Below are 23,224 nucleotides of genomic sequence, written 5' to 3'. Positions count from 1 at the left end.
GGGCTCAGGTATGGGAGAACAAGGCAGGAAGCACTCCAGCCCTTTCCTATATCCCTGTCTCTCAAATGCATCTTCCCTTTACACATACCTGAGAAGGAATTCAGAGCCCTTTTGGAAGGGGTATAGAGAAGCCAAAGCTGGGGAAATGTCTGCCTGTAGACAGGAGGATTCTGTCAGGCTGGGCAGGTACTGAGGGAGAAGGGTGGCAGGGATGGAAAAGAAGGACATGAGGACGGGCTATCATTTGGGGTCAAGTTACTACTCCCCCTTTTCCCTAGAACCAAAAGCTGCATGCTTAAAAAGTGATTCCACAGAAGGCAAGAGCCCAACAGGCTCTTAAAAGGGTCATTTCATCTTAAAAGGTCCAGCCTCAGTTATGGACTTCTCTCTGGAGGCACATCCATTCAAAATCCAGGGAAAATACAGTTGGGATCCATTGCTCAGCACCCACATCCAGCTCCCATCGGCCTGCCTCAGTGATTCTTCTTTCTCTTATTCCAGATTCACTTGATCACAAAGTCTGTCAAAACTTGGGCTACACAGACCCCTCTGTCTCTCCCTTCCATCTGGGTAACTGGAGATGCCATGAGGGATCTGGGAAGGCTCATCTGCCATCCCAGAGCCTCCAGGGTACATGACACTAGGCCTCTGAGCTGGCCAGAGGAGTGGGTCATTCAGTGGGCTAGAATGCTGACACAAAGAACTTACACATGCCTCTTTTCTTAAACCGTCAGTGACCACACAGTCCAGAATCTTAAAAGCATACTGGTCTAGGGTGTCTGAGTCTGGGGAAGGCATAATATTAGAATAGCAGCACTTGAGGCTTGGCAAGAGCATCTACCAGGGTCAGGCTGAGGGTGTATCCATGGGGGGATAGGACTGGCCCGGAGATCTGGAACTTTTAAGAGGTAGGTCAAGATTTCCTTCAGGCTTCTACTGCTTAGCTGAAAGCACCCTAGCATGGGACTAGAAAGTCTTTACCTAGATTCAGTCAGAAACCCTTGGGCCTCTCTGTGGGTGGATGGATAAGTACAGGTCTAGCCAGCCAGGGACTCAGACTGGGGAAGAAGGTGAGGCCTCTCTATCTCTTATGTCTAAATCAGGATCTCCAGAACTGTTAGCTCCAAGGTACCCTTTTGGTAGGGGGAGAGAAATAGGATGGAGCTGGCTGCAGGCAGGGGCTTCTATCCCCCCTCCCTGGATATCCAGGATGCATTCCCCCCCACCCAGTCTATAGAGACGAAGGCTGGCCTAGTCGGGGAGGGAGAGGGCAGAGGCAGGAGCAGCAGCTGCAAGGCTCATGGCCTCCTGCCCCTCAATGCTGCTGAGGCTCCAGTCAGGCTGGTTTATGGCTTCCACAGTGCTGCCCATTAAAGGGATTAGGAGAGTGGTTTGTATTGCACAGTCTGGGACCACCCCTACCTTCAGCTCCCTGGAACTCTGAGAACCTACTCATTGCAACATGTGGAATGGACAGGGAAGAAAGGGGGTAGGAAAGAGTCATGCTATATTCTGGGGGGCGCCTTATTTTACCCCATATCTCAGGTTTAACCTGAAACCCACAGCAAACTGTATGCCAAACTTTCTAACCCTTCCAGTGTCCTGGGATTTGCCCCGAGTCCCCAAAAGACAGCAGTGGTGCCCAGGTAAGAGGACTGGGACTGAGGGGGAAGTAGTGAGGAGAAAATACCTCAATGGGCTTTTTTCTCTCCATTTGCCCTCACCAGCAGGTGTCCCCGCAGCCTAGGGCCCATGCCAGGTTGGCCTCACCAGGTCTTAAGTGTCCCAGGTATCTTATGGTTTTTTTCCTTTTAATCAAGAAATGGCCTAGGGAATGAGGGTGGCAGGTATTTGTTTATAGCTTTTAATTTTCTTCTATTTCTTTTTGCAAATGCCCTCCTAGAAGCGGCAAAATAAATTTCTCACCCTGTCCTGGTTCATTGATTGCTGGCCTTAGCACCCTCTTGCCCCTACTCCCCAACCCCCACCAATCACAGCCTCAGCGGGGCCTAAGTCTGGGGGTGAGCCAGTGAGCCAGGAAAGCTTAGAGCTGCAGCTTGGATTGGCCCTTCCCTGGTAATAGTAAAGATCTATGGAATTTGGGGGTGTTCTACACCTAAAGAACTATGTGGGGAAGACTGTCCCCATTCGAGTGCCTCTGAAACTAAAATAAGTCATTGTCTTCTTGGACCCGGGACTCCTTTGAAAATAAAGTCAGGCCAAACTCCAAGAGGGGCTGAACAGAGAAAGGGCTTGATCCTTATTTGTGTTGGAGGCTATTCCTCAGATGGACCCTCAAACTCCAGGAGAATCCTCAGAACCCAGGCAAATGATCTATTTCCAGGGTGAATGCTATTAAGAGTGGAGGTGGTAGGAATGAGAGAGAAGTAGTTTCTCAGGGAGACAAGGCAATTATAGTTCTGAATCTGAGGAGGAAGACAGAATGCGGGGTTCACCTACAAAACCCTGGGGGTCAAGGAGGAAGCTCCAAACTCTCAACTTCTTGTGAAGGCTTAGTTTGGGCAAAGAGAAAGCATTTGCTCCTGTTTTCTCTCAGAAACCTCAAAGACTATGACCGATGGAGACCAAACTCTGGCCACAAGCCAGTCTCAACTCTCAGAGCATTTTCCAGGAGGTTAAAAGTACAGGTAATTAAAGAAGGTCACCTGGAGAAGGCCAGGGCTCTTCTCTGCATGTAGGCAGTCCTCAGGAGGGGTCCCTTCTCCCAGCCCCTGAAGACATTTCCCAATGCTACCCTACTGTTACCCCGTCCTTTGGAACTCTGGGCAGCTTTTCAGAGGTAGTCCCCAAAGGGCTCTCTCTCTCTCTGTCTCTGGGTCTCTCTCATTGGCCCTCAGTCCCCTCTGAGTTGAGAGGCCACAGGAATCCACCTCATAGGCCAAATAGCTGCTAGCCTTTATTCTCTGTGGCCCTAGCGCTCGACCACATCAATAGCTCCCAACGCCTCCACCAGACCTAGTCTCAGACCCCCAAGGAAGGAATCTGGAGGCTGCCCTCTTCGCTTGGCCATCAGCTCCCCTCATCCCTCTGGCCAGGCACTGCCCATACCCAACCTGTGACCCCACTGAGATCCTGGGCCCGGAGAAAGGCTTTGGAGTCTGGGGTGAACCTTCCTCCTGGGGAGGGGTTTCCCCCTCATACTCGCACTCTTAGGACTCCAGCTGGTAAAATAGGCAGCCAAGGAGGCAGCAGGAATCTGAAGGGGGGGTGGAGTGAAGCACCTATCACCATGTCCTGATAACAGCTTGTTCCTGGTTCTGGTCTTCTGCTTCCAGCGGGGGAGGGGGAAGGAGAAAAGGAGCGTTTTGGCCTAGTTATCTCTGTATATTAATACCTGTGGCTGAGCACCTGGAAGACACTAGGACGATGGTCAGGAAGTTGCAATGACAGATTCGCATTGCTGGACGGTGACCTCAGCCATAACCAGATCGGTCTCTCTCCCAAGAAAGGCAGCAATCAGCCGCCTCTCTGCTTGTAATCAGACATTTGCTCTCTGGGCTGGAGCCAACCTTTTGGGGTTCCATAGCACTTTTTAGCCTAGGGTGTGCCTGAAATGTGGCCTCCACCCCCTCCCAACCTGGTTTTCTTCATCCACACCTCAGCCCTAAGGCCCGACCTCCAATGTCTAATAAAGGGGGAACCAAGGCCCACAACGAAGCAGGCTCAGAGCCAATAACACAAAGAAACACAAACTTAGTTTCTTAACTGCCTCAGGCAATTAAAAGCTCTGGTCAGCAGGGAAGTCATCCTACCAGACTCAGGGTACTGTCATACGGTGGTGTCCACTGCCCTGCGGCTGGAGATATTACACGGAAGCCTGGTGGTTACAGGAAGGTGGAAAAGCCCTGGGTTTCCTGCTGATCTATCCCAGGCCTTTCTGAGGTTTCACTGGTCCCCCTGACATTGGACAAAGACAGGCAGGCTTGCCTTCCAAAGACACTATGAAGGAGTAGACGCTTGGAGACAGCTCTTCAGGGCATCTTAATTCTACTTGCTAATTTTCAGCTTTTGCTGTAGAACTAGAGAGGAGCAGGTATCCTAAACTCAGACCACAACAGGAGAAAAGAATTTGCTAACTCTATCAAGGACAGCAAGACCTGCTCCATCTCAAGCCCTTTTCTTTTTTTCTCACCATTTTTTAAAAACTCTTACCTTCTCAATACTACTAAATATCAGTTCCAAGGCAGAAGAGTGGTAAGGGCCAGGCCAGTGGGGTTAAGTGATTCGCCCACACAGCTAGGAAGTGTCTGAAGCTGGATCTGAACTCAGGACCTCCCATCTCTAGGCCAGGCTCTTAATCCACAGAGCCACCCAGCAGTTCCTCCACATTATCTTTCTTGGTGATCTCAAAGACTCCAACAACTTTTTGAATCTCTTAAGTTGATCATTCCCAGATCTGTACATCCACCCCCAGTGTTTCTACTGAATTCAACTCCCTCATCACAACTGCCTACTGTACATTTTGGACCAGAAGTCCTATAAAATGGGATTCATTTTCCCTCTCCCCCTACTAAACCTACTCCTCTTCTGAACTTCTCTATTACTAATGAACCTCCACTACCACCTAGCTTTGGAACCTGGGTGTCATCAACTCCCCTCACTCATCTCATACATCCACTCAATTTTTAAATCATATTGTTTCTAGCTCTCTTGAATATGTTCAGTTCTTCCCACTCACATGACCACCAACCCATTACCCCATCGTCTGCTCCCCTCTTTCCATTCAAATCTGCGCTTCACACAGCTGCCAAAATAATTTTCCTAAAACACATATTTGAACATGTCATTTCCCTATTCCATGAACTCCAGTGGGTCCTTACTATCCTTAGGCTCAAATGTAATCTCTGTTTAGCCTTTAAAATTCTTCACAACCTGGTCCACTCTTAAGCTTTCTAGTCTTCTTTAAAAAAACAAAAACAGAAACAAACAAAAAAAACAACAAAAAAAACACAACCTATATCTTCTGTTTTAGAATTAATATCACTAAATATCAGTTCCAGGACAGAAGAGTGGTAAGGGCTAGGCAACTGGAGTTAAGTGACTTGCCCAGGGACATACAACTAGAAGGTTTCTGAGACCAAATCTGAACTCAGGGCCTCTTGTCTTCAGGCCTGGCTTTCTATCTACTGAGCTACCAACTGCCCCCTGCCCCAATCTTCTTACACATTGATGCCCATTTCACACTCCCCCCATACAATGTTCCATCTTCCATCTCTGGGCCTTTGCAGTGGCTCTCTTCGATGCCTGAAATGCTTTCTCTACTTTTCCTTATCTCTCAGAATCCCTTTCCTTCAAGACTTAAAGATATTCTGCTGGAGGCCTTTCCCAGTCTCCCTGCTTAGAAATGCCTTCCATCTGAGTCTCCTTCATTAGAAGTAAGCTTCTTGAGGGCAAAGGTTATTTTTGGTTTTTTTCTTTGTATCTTCAGAGCTTAGTACAGGGTCTGGCACATACTATAAGTGCTCAATAACTACTTATGGATTAGTGATCAGAGGTGGCTCCTTAGGCCCCAAACAACAAAAATTTCCGTATCTGTACCTTATTTTCTTCATCTGTAAAAGTGAAAAGGCCAAACCTCAAAAGATCCTTCCGGCTCTATAGCCTGTAAGATGACAGGATAAGGGGGAAAGAGCAACACAGAGAGGTGTGATGGCAGGGGGTGAGGAGAGAGGGAAATAGGGGTTAAAGGGCAGGGAAAAGTGGGAGGAGGAGGAACAGAGGTGGTAGGTCAGAAGAAGGGATACTGAAGTAAGAAGAGGCAGAGGAAAACAGCAGAGCGGGGGGAATAAAGGGAGATATGTGGGGAGAAAGGAGATGTGGAAGGCTGATCTACCCAAACTCTTCCCAGGATTAAATTTAGAGAGAATGAAGATGCTTCTCATTGTTGAAGGCCATGCCTGCAGAGCCAGGCCCTGGAAGGTCCTACTGAACTAGAAAGTCTGGGCCTCACTATGTCCTTTTTAAAAAAATAGTTGATTAGTCATGTCTAACTGTGACCATTTTGGGGGTTTTCTTGGCAAAAATACCAGAGTGGTTTGCCATTTACTTCTCCAGCCCATTTTACAGATGAGGAAACTAAGGCAAACAGTTAAGGGACTTGCTCGGGACCACTCAGCTAGTAAGTGTTTGAGGCCAAATTTGAACTAAGGTCTTCCTGATTCCAAGGTCAGCACTCTATTCCCTGTACCACCAGCTGCCCACTGGCTATGTCCTTTTCATCTCTCAGCAGGGAAGCAGTCAAAGGAAGTCCAAGGGGACACTCAGGGGAGCCCTCAAACAATTATGTTTTCTGGTCATAGCAACTCATGATAATCATTTTTAAGGAACGTAGGGTACAAAAGCCTGCTTTGCTGGAGGGAACACCCCACAGACTGTAAAATTCCAGATTCCTGAGAGGCATTGGACTGAACTCCAGGCCCTGGGAAACATCTAGAAGCATCTTTTAAAAATACTCATTACAAAGAAAAGGCCATGCCCAGTCAGGTAGGACCGAAGCCTGTGCTGCAGAGTTTCTATGGGCCTTCCTGGCTTAAGCTAAAGTCATGTTTATTGCTCAGTAGCTCTTGGGTTCAGGAGAATTTCCAAGCTGGGCTTTATGGGGATCAGAGACCAAGATCACCAGGCTGGCTATCAGGAATCCTGGCTCAGAGAGGTGACCTGGGGCAAGTCACCTCACCTTTCTATGACTCAGTGCCTTCATCTGCTACAAAAAGATAATATTATTTGTCTTGCTTTGCTCATAAGTTGGTGCTGAAGTCAGAGTACTACACTCCAGGTCAGGAAACCAGAGTTCAAATCGTATCACACACACCTGAGATCCGAAGCAAATAACTTAACATCTCTTTGCCTCTGTTTCCCCATTTGTAAAATGAGAATAATAAAAACATACCTCCAAGGGTGGTTGTGAGATGGAATAGGAGAGTATTAGTAAAGTTGTTGGTGAATCTGAAAGTGCTATATTGTTTTTATTATTGTTTATTGTTGTTATTAACGAAGAAAGGATGTTGGAGAGCTTGAAGTTCTTAAAAAAATAAATGTAAACTTATTATTACTACTGTGATTTCCTGGTTGCAAAATAGACTTTGTTACCCCTAGTCTTTCTCCGACAGCCCCCCACCCCCAAGTCCTACCAGTCATAGAGTTTTCCTAAGATATTGAGGCTTCCCACCCCTTCCCAGAGGGCAAAGGCCTGAGAGGATGTTTCTAGACAGCTGAAATGCACTTTCCACCTTTCTGCTTCCTCTCCTGCAGCTCATTTGCCCAAAAGCTGAGCCAGAGACTTGAGGAAATTCTCTTTTTGGGAAACCCAGGGTCCTAGTAACATAGCAGGCATACCTCCGGTGAGAAAGAATGTCTAGCTGGGAGGAAGGCTCCATGATGATTTCTGCACATCTGCCTAGATGCTGAGCTGTGCATGCTTGGCAGGGGGGAGGGGGAGAGGAGAGGAAAGGCCGGGAATAAGGCCCAGGTCCTGGGAAGACATGAAGAGGCTAATGGGGGTGGGGTGGGGGGGAAGAGCAGCCGTAGTGGGAGGAGGGGGCTTAGGACCCTCTTCATACCAGATGTTTGGCCACCATGCCTGAATCTCTCTCTCTCTCCCCCTGCAGCCCCAGTGACCAGATTCAGGAAGGCCCATCTTGGTTCATCTGAGCCACACCGCAGCCTGGATGGGGCATGAAGCAGGGGCACCAGGCCCTTGGATCTTAAGAGAGACGCCGCACGTCTTGAACACTTGCCTCGTCTGCCTGAACCTCATCTGGTTCTCATTCAAATACCCCAACATAATTAAATTCTCAATAATGTGAGCCAAGAATTCAGTAAGATGTGGCTTTTTCTGCACACTCTCCCCCTTCCCCCCCATCTTCCATTAAGGTTAAGGAATTAAAATGTACCACTGCATAGACAGGCCAGCTTCCTCCCACTCTAACCCCACCCCTCTGGCCCCAGCTCCTCTCTAGTCTGCACTACTACCACAGAGGGGATGGTCTAGTGGTCCCAAGCCATAAAGCAGTCCTTGGATCATCAAAATGACCTGAGGACACTGATGGGTTATGGCAGAGGAACAATCTTAGCTAGGTGTGAAACTTACTCCTTCTCCGGGTATGGGAAAAAACCCATAGTAGACAAAGCAAAAGAGGTCTACGATGTTCCGGTCAGCCACGGGTGAAGCTTGCTTCCTGGCATACCCTATATTTGAATGTTAGTGGCTCCTCAGGATTCAATGATATAGATTCTATGATTGCTGTGTGTGTATGTGTGTGTGTGTGTGTGTGTGTGTGTGAGAGAGAGAGAGAGAGAAAGGAAAAAGAGGGGGAGAGAAAGGAGAAAGAAAAAAGAGGAAGAGAAAGAGAAAGAGGGAGAGAGAAAGGAAGGAAGGAGAGAGTGAAAGGTAGAGAGAAAAGGAGAAAGGAAGGAAGAGGAGAGAAAGAGAAAGAAAGAGGGAGAGAGAGAGAAAGAAGGAAGAAAGGGGGAGGGGGAGAAAGGAAGAGAGGACGAAAGAGAAAGAGAGGCAGAGAGAGACACACAGAGACAGATAGACAGACAGACAGACAGACAGACAGAGACAGAGGCAAAGAGAGACAGAAATCCTTCTTGAAGGCTACTTTGCCATTCTGATTTCATAGGCCCTCTATAATTCCCTGAAATTGGGTGCATGTTAGGTGGGTAGGGGAGGGATCAAGGGCTAGAAAGAACTTTATAGGTCATATAGGTTCAAACATCTCATTTTACGGTTGAAGTGATGGAGGCTCAGGGAGGTTCACTGACTTGCTGAATGTCACACAGCTTGTAAAAGTGGCAGAGACAGGAATAGTTGCTTAGCTTGATGGGGGTTATTGATTTCTCTGTCTTTGATCTGCAGTCAGGGAAGCAGTATAAGGAAATCGCCAAGAAGACATCCCTGGGTTGGAATCTGCCCAAAGAGGGGATGATTTTTGTACAAGAAGTAAGGAGCCAATTGGGTTTTCAAACTCAGTTCGCTGGAGAACTCAGGAGATGTCATCTTTCCTACAACCAAAGCTAGAGAAGAGTCATCCAGTCTTAGGCCAGTTTCGGGGTGGAAATCCCATAGAAGTGCAACAAAGGAAGTGAGAGGAGCACAGGGAAATGAGACTAATCACCTATGGGCCTCTTGAGGTTCTTCCCCTGTTACCTCTAAGAACCTTTGATCTCTTCTGAATCCCCCTGGCTTGCCTTGGAGACAAGGCCCCATTTCTGGACTTGCGATTCCTGCTTGAGAATGAACTTGAAATACAGCATAGCATTTGTGGATTTTTCTGCTTTCAGGGAGCTCTAGGACATGCTTCTCTGAAATGCATAGGGTGAGCTATCCAAAACTCAGGGCCCTATAGTCCAGGGGGAGTTTGGATGGCTTTATTCCTCTTACCTCCTTTTCCCTTGAAAGGTCTTCCTAATCTCTCCCTCCCTCCCTTTTCTTTTCTCCTTCCCTCCCAGAATCTGCCCTGGTCATGGATGCTTATCCAACCCAGTGTCTTCTGCTTACAGTTCTATTACTTAGCGATTTATGGCCTGAATGGTAATAGGTTCCATTCGACTTCCTCTCCGTCTACTTGTCTATTTCTCCTAATGAACGCAGTGCAGGCTTTACGAGGGTTTCTCAATAACTTGGGGTATTTTTCCTTTTGAAATAAACAGCCCTTTAGGCTAATGACTGGGAGCTGGTACAGCTGTTTCTCAGAGACAGAAAGGGGCTGGGTGGAGTGGTGGGTGGCTGCAGGGGCACTCAGGAAAGGAAACATGGTTAACTTGCTGCCCCTTAAAACAGGAGGCCCCTTTTGGACCCTACCCTCTTTCTCTAACATATGCTGCTGCCAAAGGCACCTGTTTGAGGTCTGCAGACTGTTTGTCCCATCATGTCATTCTGTGTGCTGAACCACAGATTCCAAATGACATAATAAAAAAAAATAATAATGATGATGATGATGATGATGGAAAAGGACATTTATGTAGCATCTCCAAGTTTAGAAGGCACTTTACATACATCATCTCATTACAATAGCCCTTCTAGACAGGTAAGGTCTGACACTGGACCTAGAGATTGAATGATTGGCCCAGTTTCACACAGCTAGTTTTTGACAGGATTTGAACTAGATCCTCTTGGTTTTGAGGCCAGTTCTCTACTTTCTACTCTCCTCTATCCTTCTAAGTAGGTTCCATTGCTATGATCATCCCCTTTCTACAGAAGACAAATCTGAGGGTCAGAGGTAAATCTTGCTTCTTCCTGACTCTAGGTACAGTACTCATTCTACTAGTCCAGTGATGGGCAAACTTTTTAAAGAGGGGGCCAAAGGAAAGGAAATGCTCATCTGTCAGTCTGTTTCTAAGGCAACTCTCTCGAAGTTTCATTGTATTGTATCCTACTCATTATATTTGTCAGATTAGGAATAATGTCCCACAGCTGGATAGAACAATTCAGGGGGTCGGCATCTGGCCCGAGGGCTGTAGTTTGCCCATTACTTTTCTAGGCCATTTGCCTTTAAATAGACACAGTTCATTCAGAAAGACACAGGGGGTGGGGAAGGAGACTAGGTAGCACAGTGGATACCCAGCTTGGAATCTGAAGGACTTGGCTTCAAATCTGGTAAAACACTTCCTAGCCATATGACCCTGGGCAAGTCACTTAATCCCAATTGCCTAGCCCTTACTGCTCTTGGAACCTATACTTAGTATTGATCCTAGGACTGAAGGTAAAGGTTTAACAAGAAAAAGAAAGAAAGAAGTCCTTAGTGGTAATGGTTTGGGGTTGTTTATCTTTTAGAGGTAAATTTTATGAGCATGTTCATAAAGTTTTTGGCCCTTGGATTCAATTTAATATCCTCACGGCATCTGGGTTTTCGCCCATGGGTCTTGGAGGTAAGGGGGGCGGAGGGGAGCGGTACATTGTTAATGAACTTAAGTAATAAATAATACAGTAAACAAACTTTCAAGACTTCATGGGGCTTGAGGAAGGTCTTGGTAAAAATTAATAAAGGCAACAAAAAGGTTTGCCTCCACCACAGATCCGCTTCCATGGCCTTTCCTTTAAAGGGCACATCCAAGCAGAGCAAACAATGGCCATGAGACGCCATCCCCATAGTGTGGAGGCCAGCGCCGGGGCCCCAGAACAACTTTCTTATGGACACAGGGAGAGGCCAGGCTTCTCTGGGGCCTGTGCCCTTCAGCGAAGGAAAGGGAGCCCTAGAGAGAGACTTGCCATTCCTGGCCATAGGATACTCGTGCAAGACTGTAAACCCACAGAAAAGGGTGGAGGAGGAAATGACAAGCCCCTACGACATCCAGAGGTACCCCTGGGACGGCTGATGCTGTGCTGGCTTCTGTGCTCGGGGCCCAGACGCTGCCGCTGGTGCCGGGGCCCCATTCATTATTCAATCCCGCCGGGTGCAGACCAGCCTTTCCATTTGCTCCTCCAGGAGGAATAACAAATCTAGAAATGCAATTCCACTTTGGTGTATTAAGATATTGATTTGCCTGCTGAGTGGAAGTGCATTTGTCCTGCTGGCCTGTCCCACGGGCGGGAAGGGGTTAACCAAATGTTTATCACAAGGCTAGCTTCAGAGTTGAAAGTAATGTGATCAGTAATGAATTTTGTGTTACATTAGGTTGTATAAATGGACAGACAAGCGCAGACAACAAGTGGCCAGGAGTCGGGGCTAATCTAATGATGTAAAAATAGAGACAGCACCAATTATGCTGGGGGCCAGCTCAGAGCTCCTGCAGGGACTGCAAATGAATAGGTACAAATCCAATTACTCACTAATAGACGCACTACAAGAGGGGCAGTCAATGGTAAGTGCATTAGAGCCTGGTGACCTCCCTGCTCTGCACAACAGAATCCTAAATTTGACTTCCATCTTAAAAGGAGGGGGGCATTTGGGATCCTCAAAAAAACTCCCCCCCCCAAGCCACCCACCCATTTCTCTCAGCTCCTCAATGCCACATTGTGCCCGCATAGATGGTGAGGATGGAATGTATGCCGGCTGGCTGCCCTTCACCCCCATCCCCTGCCACCCGGCTCCAGCCCCCTCCCCCTAGGCTCCTGAAGCACAAGCAGCCAGGGGGCCAACCCGGACATGGGGCGGTCCCTCGATACCAACAAGAGCCTTTGATTTTGTGCATCTGTCAGACCTGGGTCCAAGGCGGGCGGTTACATACCAAAACATTTCACAGCCATGTGTCTCTCGGGGGTGATGTTTTTTACTGCTACGTCAAGGGCTGTGTCTGTATTAAAAATAAAACATTTCTTTAAAGAAAAATGGGGGGGGAGGATCTTTGAGTCAGAAAAACAACACGGGACCAAAACAATACCTCTTCAGACATTTCAGAGCTCTATTTTGGCTGCAAGGGACTCCAAGTGTGAGGGGGGAATTCAAGTCTTCATGTGTTTTGTTTCACCCAAGAGAAAAGGAAAGAAGAACCCAGACCTCAACTCATCCTGAGGTTTTATATCCATTTCTCCACCCTTCCTTCCCTCTCAAACTGTCCCCATCCATCCTGTATAGGTCAGGAGGAAGGGGAGTTGGCAACGAGTCCACCTTGGCCCATTCTGTACCTGGTTTTTGGTCTCTGGCAGCAGGGAGATAAATGGCTTATTTGGCATTGTGTGGTCAGGGCAGGCCAATGGCCAAGAATCCCAGGAAATAAGTCACGGAGTTAAAACCTGCCTGGCAGCACCCCTACAATATGGCTGGCTGGCTTGCCTGGGAAACTGGGGAATGCCAGCGGAGACTTGCTATGATGCATTAAATGTATCCTCGTTTGGCTCTCACTGACTTGGAGATGAATAAAATATGAAGCCAAAGAGGCTCCAAACCTTTCAAGGGGTTCCTGTCCATTCTCTAACAGCAGCTGGGCCTAGGTCAAGTATGTTGTCATGCGCATGCGACGATGTACACCACAGAGAGATTGCCTAGAACCACTCCACACAAATCAGGGAGGAGACAGTATGTGCTTAGGCTGACTGGAGATGATGGGAACACTACAGGAGGATGAGCTCACGGGGCACAGAATGGAAAAAGGCATCCTGAACAAATGGAACAAATAGATGGGTATTCTCCCCAAATTCAATTAAGCAAAGAGGGGTGGAATTTGAAAGCTATCAAGCTACGCTAAATAAAATACATGTGGGGAAAAGTTTGAGGGAGGATGGTGAAAGCCCAGTAAGACACGAGAGGCCTGGAAGGGCTGGTGGAAGGCAAGCAGTGTTTTTCCACTAGCAAGACCTCAAAATGTCCCCATGGCTGGGGGCCCAGCAGGGCCTGGGGGTGAGGGGATAGGGAAGGAGGGAAGAGCAAGAAAAGCTTTAAAAACTAACCATAGGCTTCAGGCTGTCCCTGGTGTGAGTGCCCAGAAAGGCCCCAAAAATTAAGTTAAAGGCACCAAGATTTTGCTTATTTCAGTCATCTTGGGGACACTGATCTACTCTGGTTTTGCAACACAGGCCTTGAGAGCGCAGGAGTTCATAAAATTAAAAAAGAAAACATTCTTTGTATAATATGTGTAGAAATCCTTTTGTAGCTTCTCTATAACTCCTAAGAAAGGTCTGCCTCAAAATTTGCCCTGAGGAAACCAGAATATAAAAACTAAGACCCAAGATAAGAAGACAGTAAACTTTAACCAGCCAGGATCTTAGATCCATGGAATCCTAAGATCCCAAACTTAGAGCTGAGAGGCAGCTCAAAGGCAAGCTAGTCCAAGCATTTGATTTTACAGATGAAGAAACTAAGGCCCAGGAAAATCAAATGACTTATCCCCCAGGTAGAAAGTAGCATGAATAGGATCGGAACTCTGGTTCTCTGACTCCAAGTCTAGTGCACTAGATTTGCTCTAGAAACAGTGAGACTAGTAGATGGTTCAAAATGGTAAACCTTTCAGGAAAGAAGGAACAAAAAGAAGAGACTCCCCTTTGTTAGCCACTTATTCTTCAAAAAATTTCTATTAAAAAAAAATAAAAATTTCTAGGGCTTGACAAGATCACTAGAGATGAAGCATCTGCTCGTTCTCCTTTCTCATTCTTATGACCTCCCCACAACCCCTATCCTCTGCCCTTGAGTTGGAAAGTCCCTTAAGAATTCATCCTGACAACATCTCTAGAAGGTCTAGCCCAACCTTGACTGGGACAACTGCTTTATCAGGAGGATACCAGGACATGTGAGGTTCTTCTCTATTTGGCTGAGTCACCGTGTACATGTGATCCTTATTCAGCTGGTCCCCATTTGGTGATGGGGGACCCATTGACAAGTGCAAAAACTTTTCAACCCCAATCACAAATCCACAGACTTTTTCTAAGGTTTGAAAAATTGTTCTCCAATCCAGTTTGGGGCTTTCCAGGGGAAAAATAAAAACACAGCACAGAGCCTGGACCAGTGATTTCTAAGTTTGTTCCTTAAAGTCAATAATAACCATCCCTATGATATTTTTTTTCTTGCTCCTTTTACCTTTTCTGGGCATCCTGGCAGCCTTGATTTCCATTCATCCATCCACCTATCCTTTCATTCATTCATTCATTCATTCATTCATTCATTCATTCACTCCCAAATCTGTACTGAGTCCCAACTTAACACTTCTGAATGCTACATGCAGGATTTGGGAGTTAAATGGTACACAACTCTGCTAGGAACAGAATCAGACTGTTGGAGCTTAGGGATTAAAGAAATTTAGAGACCATTCAATATAACTCTCTCATTTAACAGATGAAGAAACTCTTACATGGAGGTCACACACTTTCCTTTGTTTCTTGAGGAAATTCCTTCAAAGGCAGGGAACAAAATCATTCCTCCCAAAGACCTGGGCAGCAGGTAGGAAAGCAAAAGGTCTCCTAGACTGGTTCTACTATATCAGAGGAAAACACACAAGAATCAACAAAGTGGCTCTTTAAAACAGGAACACTAAGCGGTTCCTTATGGCTCACTCTGAGGGAGCAGAGGCCATCTTGAAGGCCTCAGGCACTGCTTTTTTTTTTTTTTTTAATACATTTTGTCTGAAAATCAACATAAAGTATTGGTTCTAAGGCAGAAGAGTGGTAAGGGCGATGCAATGGGGGTTAAGTGACTTGCCCAGGATCACAAGGTAGGAAGGTCTGAGGTCAGATTTGAACCCAGGGATTCCTGTTTCCAGGCTTGGCTCTCTATCCACTGAGCCACCCAGCTGCCCATATTCTTCTTTACTTGTAAGAAGTTCCTCTATTCCAACAGGGCTCTAGACTCGAAAAGAGTCTAGCTTATTGGAGAAGGCTAGCAAATGCCTACATTTGAGGAAGAGTTTGGTGGAATGGAAAGGGCTGGTTTTAAAAAAGTCCAAAGCTCTGGATCTGCGTCATGCCTCTGTTATTCCTTGTCTATGTGAGCCTGGGCAAGCCATGTAACTTCTCAGAGATTCAGTTTTCTCACTTGCAAAGAGAATACTTACTACTTGCTCTGCCTAATTTATAGCACTTTTATGACTTCAAAAGTCAGGAAATGATAAGCTCTTTAGAGCAGGGATTGTCTTGCTTGAGGTCTTCTATCCCCAGGACCCGATATAGTGCCCAGTAGTGATGATGTGTTAGATCAGTGGTTCCCAAACTTCTTTGGCCTACAGCCCCCTTTCCAGAAAAAATACTTAGCTCCCTGGAAATTAATTTTTAAAAATTTTTAATAGCAATTAATAGGAAAGATAAATGCACCTGTGGCCATCACCACCTCCCTGGATCGCTGCAGCACCCACCAGGGGGCGGTAGCACCCACTTTGGGAATCATTGTGTTAGATAAATGCCAATAGGGATTGAGGGGTAGAGAAAGGGATTTATCTTCCTTCCTACCTGATCAATTGCTGAAGACCCCACACTTAATGGACTATGAGGGAAAGAGGCAAGTAAATCCTGTGGCCAGGCTCTCAAAACAGTGGAGATTTTAGTTTCACAAATACAGAGATGTCCCAAGCGGCAACAACCGAGGGAGAAGGGGAGTTTTGGTGGCTAATAGACTTTCTGGCTAAGGCTAGTTTGCACTCAGATGTAACAGTTAAATATGCATCTTGGGTGCTCCCATATGGGGAAAACAAACACACAAACAAAAAACACCCAGGACTCAGAATGGGCCCAATAGTGGCAAAGCTGGGAAGAGGTTGGGAGCTCAGCCAACCTGCTGTCACCAGCTCAAAGTGGTGGTGTTTGCCAGAGATCTGAGGGCCTCAGGAAAGAAGGTGTTCTAGGAGTATCAGGCAGCAGGGAACAAAGCTGAAGAAGCATCAGTTTTCACAAAGAGACTCAAAAAAGGACCCACAAGGCATCCTTTCCCTGGAAGAAAGTCTGAATTATAGTCAATTTCCACTGGATACGGTTTTATCTCTTTCAAGGTTACTCTAACTAGCTGCTAACAAAGTATGGCTAACTAGAGGCCATTTCTGGATCGACAACGAATGGATGAAAATAACTGGTAATAACTACATTGATTGCTTACATGCAAATGAATGGCCCTCATATTCTTGAAAATAGCTCTTATTTAAAGTAAGTCACCTGAAATTTTAGTTCCACTCTTCATTTAATGAGCAAATATTTTCTTCCTAGAACTTTAACTTCGGTCCAGCATAGATCAGTCTATTAATAAAATTTTACTGGGCAGAATTTAAAATAGGATATAGCAGATAATATTTTTGAGTCCTCTGAAAGACAGACCAAGACATATTGAGAGCAAATGGGATTCTTTTTATGGAAGAACCTCACCTATGGTATTTATTTCCTCAGGGTTTTTCTTTTTTGGTTTAAGCTCAAAGCTACGGCTTGTGTGAAGAATCGGCATCGAGCTGAGTGCCTTGCATCTTGGGGGCATTTAATAACTGTTGGTTGACTGAAACTACTATGTGTCTATATTTGAAGATTAATTCAGTTGATCACAAGGAATAAAGGAATAGTCTTTTTGAGAAATTAAAAGAGTTCTAAAACTGGCATAATCAGATTGTAAACTATACAGCATAAGTCAGGAGTAGCCTTATTGCCATTCTGTGCAAAAGAGTCAATACACACAAAAAAGAAGCTTCAGATGAGAGAGCCCTGTTGGTTTACAAAAATGGTGGTGGTGGTGGGGAAATGGAGATATTTTTTCCCATGCTTGTCTGGTCTAAGTGTAAGAGAAAAAAACACTATAAGAATCAAAGCCCAGTGTAATAGAGGAGAGCTCCCTCAACTACAGAGATTAGTTGCTTAGTAAGAGCCAAAAACCAACTAAAAGTCAGGTGAGGAAGCTAATAGGACGAGAGGACTCTGAAGCAAAAAGGGACACTGATCCTTAAAGAATCAGGTTTTTAGGGGGCAGCTGGGTGGTTCAGTGGATTGAGAACCAAGCCTAGAGACAGGAGGTCCTAGGTTCAAATCTGGCCTCAGACACTTCCTAGCTGTGTGACGTTGGGCAAGTCACTTAATCCCCATTGCTTAGCCCTTACCATTCTTCTGCTTTGGAGCCAATACACAGTATTGATTCTAATGGAAGGTAAGGGTTTAAAAAAAAAAGAATCAGGCCTAAAAAAAATTTTACTTATCTTCTGTCTTAGAATGAATATTGTGTATTGGTTCTGAGTGAGAAGAGTAGTAAGGGGTAGACAATAGGGATTAAATGACTTGTCCATGGTCACACAATTAAGAAGTGTCTGAGGTCATATTTGAACTCAGGACCTCCCATTTCTAGGCCTGACTCTCAATCCACTGAGCCACCTAGCTGTTCCCAGGCTTTTTTATATTATAAATAAAAGAACATTACAAAAAAAAGCTGTTAGAAATTAGTTAACAGCTAAGTGAAAGAGCTAAAGTCTGGGGAGAAAGAAGTACTTAATGTATGTCTAGGTATCTGTCTGTTTCTTAATATAGTTCTTTCTTTAAATCTAACTATGAGAGTCAGCAATCAATTGATTATTTTAATAAATAATTCTATTTGTAATAGAAAAAAGCAACACTGAATGTAAAGTGTGCTAAATTCTCCAAGACCCAACTAGCTGAACTTGGAGGAAGCCAGTTGTATGGCACTGCCATGACAGTATTCATATTATAGGGATGGTGCCTAGGAGGAATCAATCAGCCTCTTTGAATATGCACTTAAAAATCAAACCTGATATGGTAATTTATGTTATATTAATAAAGTCACCAGCACCATGGAAAGCCAGGTTTTAAAGTCCAGTACAAAGGAACCCTGTCATTCATTCATTCATTTTTTAAAAACTCTTACTTTCTGTCCTAGAATCAATACTGTGCATTGGTTCCAAAGGAGAGTGGTAAGGGTTAGGCAACTGGGATTAAGTGACTTGTCCAGGGTCACACAGCTAGAAAGTGTCTGAGGCCACACTTGAACCCAGGACCTCCTGGCTCTCAATTCACTGAGCCTCCTAGTTGTATGTACCCCATTCATTTGTTTTCCATCACATATTCTTCATTATGCATCTAAGAGGCCCTGGGCTAACACTTACCTTATAGGCTACCCATTCCTGAATGCAAGTCTTGATCAAGCTTTGAGGAACCCAGGATAGATCGGATATACAAATGTCAGCTATATATGAATCCACATACTAATGAGCAGCATGTAATGGGGATAGCTGGAGATTAAAGGCTACAAGGACAAGAGCAAATGGAGTTTAGGGTAGTGACTCCATTCTTCATTGATACCATTATAAATAGTGTATCAATCCTGATTACTATACAAATTTCCGTGCCAATGATGTCCTAACTGGTAAGGCATTAAAGGAATCTATTTATCTCTGGCCATTAAGTGCATGTCAGAGCCAATCAACCACTTGAGAATGCTGCCTTGTCCATTTGTCCTTCAGGCCATCTCGAGAGGTTGTCCTGAGCTTGGGGGCAGGGAAGCAGCTGCAATCAGAGGCACCGAGAGAACTGGCTTCTGCTTGCCGGCTGGGGACACCAACATTTTTCCTTACTTGCCTAAATGGCCCCGGCTGCTTTGCTGCCTTTAGCCTGGGAGGGTATCCACAGGGAGCTTTCTGGGAAGATATTGCACCCAGGGAGGGACAGCACTGGGCTCTTACTCCAGGATGCGGGCATTGCTGCTGATATTCAGTCCAGAGTCTGTGCAAATGCTGAGATTATTTACAGTTGTCAACGGTCAGAAAGAAAATGGACTGATGTTACAGCACTCAGTCTAACTTACCCTCCTATACACCTTGTGCCATTTTCTTTTCCTTTTTAAAATACAGAGAGTGAACACAGTTACTGCTATCCACATTGAGTCATGATGGGGGGGACACATGGAGGGGAAGAAAATGACATCACTCTACCCTCCTATAAGCCAAAGAGGAGTCTCATCTCTTTGATCAGGGGAACAGTAGAATCTTCAACCCCCAGCCCTTTTCCCCCTATTTTGTGGACCATATTAAGGCTACGATGATTTGTCTGCATCTCATAGCTGACTGGCAGACAGAACACTGCCCGCCTCCCTCGAAATTCTCCCCACGGCTGACAACTGAACCACTGGCATCAGGGTAAGGTGCTCTGAGAAGCTGTTGGGTAGGTCCTAGGAAGAGCAGGTGAGAGGATCTTATGAAGGATTATGCTAGTCGTTTTCTAGCCCAACAGTTCTCAACCAGAGGTCTCTGAACTCGCTTTACAAAATAAATATTCTGATGACTGCATTTCAGTATGATTTTTTGGGGAGTGATCCTTGTGATCTTAGCATGCATTTTATTTTATGCATTTAGAAGCATTATTCAGAGAAAAGGTCCCTGGGCTTTATCAGATCGCCAAAGGAGCCCATGATACAAAAACATTAAGAACTTTGGCCCCATTCCCTTTGGACTTGGAAGGGCAGGGAAAGAATCCCGTATAATGAATAGTCACTCCGCTCAAGGGAGACCTTCAACACAGAGTCTTTCTCAATCTTTGCTTTCTCTCTCCCTCCCCTCCCCAAATCACCTTCTTTATTTTGTATATATCTTGTAGAGGTACATTCGGTGTATGTCCTATATGTGTATTCCCTGAAAGTCAGCATGGCACGGCGGATAGAAAGCTGGCCCTAAAGCCGGGAAGACCTGGGTTCAGGTTCCGACACATGCTGGCTGTGGGACTCTGGGCACAAATCACTTAACGTCTCACTACTGCAGGCTCCTCTCTCTCAGTGGCACAGAAAGTGGTAACTTGCCCGGGCCGAGGGGGCGTCCTTACCCGGCAGTTACCTCTACCACAGATCTAGAACCTATCCCTCTACCCATGTGGGTACGTGTCGTCTCCACTCTAGACTGTAAACTTCTCGCAGGCAACATTTACTTTTGTCTTTGTATTCTCAGCTCCTAGGCCAGTGCCTGGCACACAAAAAGGCCATAAATGCTTTTGAATTGAATGACTGATGGATAAGGGGCCATGTCCAGCCTGGCTGGAGTCTGTGCGAATGGCTTATAGGAGCTGGGTTATTATAGGCACAGGAAGCGGGGCAGCCTCCATTAGCTCAGATTCCAAAAGCTGATACAGTCAAGTCTAGTGAAAAACCATTTTTTCCAGAGGTTGGGGGAAGGATGGAGGTATATGGGAAGGTGGGGGGAGGGCAGAGGAGTGGTGAGGACTAGGCAATGGAGTCAAGTGACTTGCCCAGGGTCACACTGCTAGTTGGTACCCGAGGCCAGATTTGAACCCAAGACTTCCTGTCGGTTGCTCCAGGTGGCAGCCTCCTGAGAAGCGGCCCCATTTTGATGGCTTCCAAAAAAGGTCAGCAAGCAGCATTTTAACCAGGGGTTGGCAGTGGAGTAGGTGGGGTAAGGAATAAATCTGAAAAACCACAAGCCGTTCAGGTGTGCATCCCTCGCTGCCCAAAGCAGACCCACCAGCCTGCTTTCAATTTATACCTGTTCCTGATCCCACGACGTCCCGGCTTGGAGATTCGGCCATGGCATCGGCCAGTCTTTCCCGGAGGCCCTCTTCTGTGTGCTCCATGGATGACATGTGGCGGAGGCCGAAGCCTTCGGGCCAACTCCCACACACCTCCAGGAGGGTCACGCTCCGATCAAAGGTACCTAGGGCGCGGAAAGGGAAACCTTACATCGGATACACACACAGAGGAAACCTATTCTCCACCGAGCTTTCCTTTCCCCTTTCTCTCTAGTCTCTGACTCTACTATCGGCAATGAAGATATAAAAATGAATGAAAAATCAGAATACACCGATGTGATACTTTCCTCCCAACACCCCTGTGGGAGAGGTGCTACTATTAGCCCCATTTTGTAGATGGGGAAACCGAGGCAGAAAGCAATGCCGTCATTTGCCGGAGATCACGTAGTTCGCACGTACCAAATAAAGGACTGAGATGTCAAGGCTGGCCAACCCTTTATATCACGTGTTATACGTCACAAACTGGCGGCCACAGACCTAGAGAGCACTGGAGATGGAAAGGACGGTAGGCATCATCTTCATCTACCTCATTTTACAGACAGGAAAACTGAGGCCCAGAGAGAGGCAATAGCTAGCCTGGCCACACAAAGGGAGTTACTGGGAAGAGCTGGGAGAGGACCTGTCCCGGCAGCTTCACACACTATGCACACAACTGTCGACACCCTGCTGGAGACGGCCAAGATGGAGATGGGTGATAGGGCCTTGGGCGGGGCCCCCGAGCATCGCTGCTCAAAACGAAGCCGCTCCCCTGCTTCACAGGGTACACGGTGTTCTGCTGAATGCAAAGATTAGATTTTTGCATCCAAGAGCACTTCAAAGTACAAATTAAAATTATTTTGACTTTATTATACAGCAAGTCTTCTGTGAAGGCTTATTTCAAGCCATTCCCCTCTTGGAATGAGATTACGGTCATGCTCGGTTGCTTTAAGCACATACCATGTCCCCAGCCATTAGGTAACCAAATCCACTGCATTGACTGGGCCTGGTTCCTGCCAGCCTGAGGAAGGTTAAAAAAAAAAAAAAAAGGCAGCAAATGCCAACGTTTCCCAAAGTTAAAAGTACACGAGACACGTCCTCTCCATCAGCTCCTCGCTTCTCCCCTTTGATCAGCCTTCAGAAACTATCTCCCCTCAGCACAGGGGGCTGTGCAGCTTCAGTGCACACCCTCTGCCAATGACAGGTGGTAATAGAGAGGGTGCGAGCCAGAGCCCCCGGCAGGCGGCCCTGCCTCTGATAATGGCCAAAGTACTGAGGTGATAACCGTTAGTAAACACTCTGGGCAGCCAGCGGCTCCATACATCAGCAAAGAGGGCCAGATAATCCTGAACTTTGGTGGCTGGGACAAAGGCCTCTGGCTGCCTGGCCTGCCAGGATTTATACCAGCAGCAAGGGTCACTGGGAGCTCCTGAATTTCATCAGCAAAGGCACCCCTTTGATTTATCTCTTGTCTACCATTGGGGCAGATTCCTGGCACTGAAAGGACAGGCAGCCTCTGCGAATGGGGCACAGGAGGGGAGGCGGCCCCTTGGAGATGAACACCCGAGGCCTTTTCTGGAAGCTGGAGGCCGGAGAATGGGCCTATCTAACAAGGGCTGGGCGAGGGAAAGATATGAAGGGGCTCCTCTCCCTTCCATCCCTCTTCTCGTCTAAGGGGACTAATGCATACTTGAGTTGCAACTGCATGTTAGGCTCTGTTTAGGCCAAAGTGTGTATTCTTCACGTGACACGGGTCACACTACTTTAGTGTGTCATGGGCTTCTTGAGTGTGTGTGCACTGTAGGACAGAACACACGGGACTGACACCTAATCATCTTCCCTGAACAAATTCCAAGGCTCCCAAGGTCCAAGGACATATAGTAGCTGACGCCTTAGGTTTAATTCTTGGTCTTCCCATTTTCTTGTGTCACTTTGCATGAGTAACGTCATCTTTTTCTTCATAAGTGAAATGGGGATAAAATGCCCCATTGCTCTAGAGCTCCCGAGGACACATGATGGATGGGGGAGGAGAAGGGGTGTGTGTGTTAAATGTGGTTCCTTCCAGAAAGGCAGTGTGAGCAAGTACAAAGAACAATGTAGGAGACCAGATGGGCTCCAGTCAAAAGCCCCTGTTTTGTCATTTGTAAATTCTGCGAGCCTTAGTTTCCTTATTGGTAAGATGAGGATAATAATACTGGTTCTACTTGTCTCATGGGGCTCCCATGAGAATTCCTTAAGTTACTGTTATGCGGATGTGCTCTGAAAATGATAAAGTGGGCATTCTGGCAGAAATTAGGTTTAGACTAACACTTTATAACATAAACCACAATAAACTTCAAATGATAGATGACCTAA

The 23,224-nt window shown here is 46.3% G+C and overlaps 1 protein-coding gene across 1 annotated transcript in view; it reads right to left on the bottom strand.

Annotated features, from left to right (window-relative positions):
• The window catches only part of BCAS3 (BCAS3 microtubule associated cell migration factor), an 881,625-nt gene that overhangs the window by 5,707 nt on the left and 852,694 nt on the right, over positions 1 to 23,224 (bottom strand). The window contains exons 23-24 of the mRNA XM_044671669.1: positions 20,851 to 21,018; positions 12,193 to 12,258 (exon numbers count right to left, since the gene is read on the bottom strand). Coding sequence (XP_044527604.1) covers positions 12,193 to 12,258; positions 20,851 to 21,018 — 234 coding nt within the window. The remainder of the gene's footprint in view (positions 1 to 12,192; positions 12,259 to 20,850; positions 21,019 to 23,224) is intronic.

This window comes from Gracilinanus agilis, chromosome 4 (genome assembly GCF_016433145.1).
Source record: "Gracilinanus agilis isolate LMUSP501 chromosome 4, AgileGrace, whole genome shotgun sequence".
NCBI lineage: Eukaryota > Metazoa > Chordata > Mammalia > Didelphimorphia > Didelphidae > Gracilinanus > Gracilinanus agilis.
Note: the sequence above shows the minus strand (reverse complement) of the source record. Positions and strands in the feature narration are given on the sequence as shown.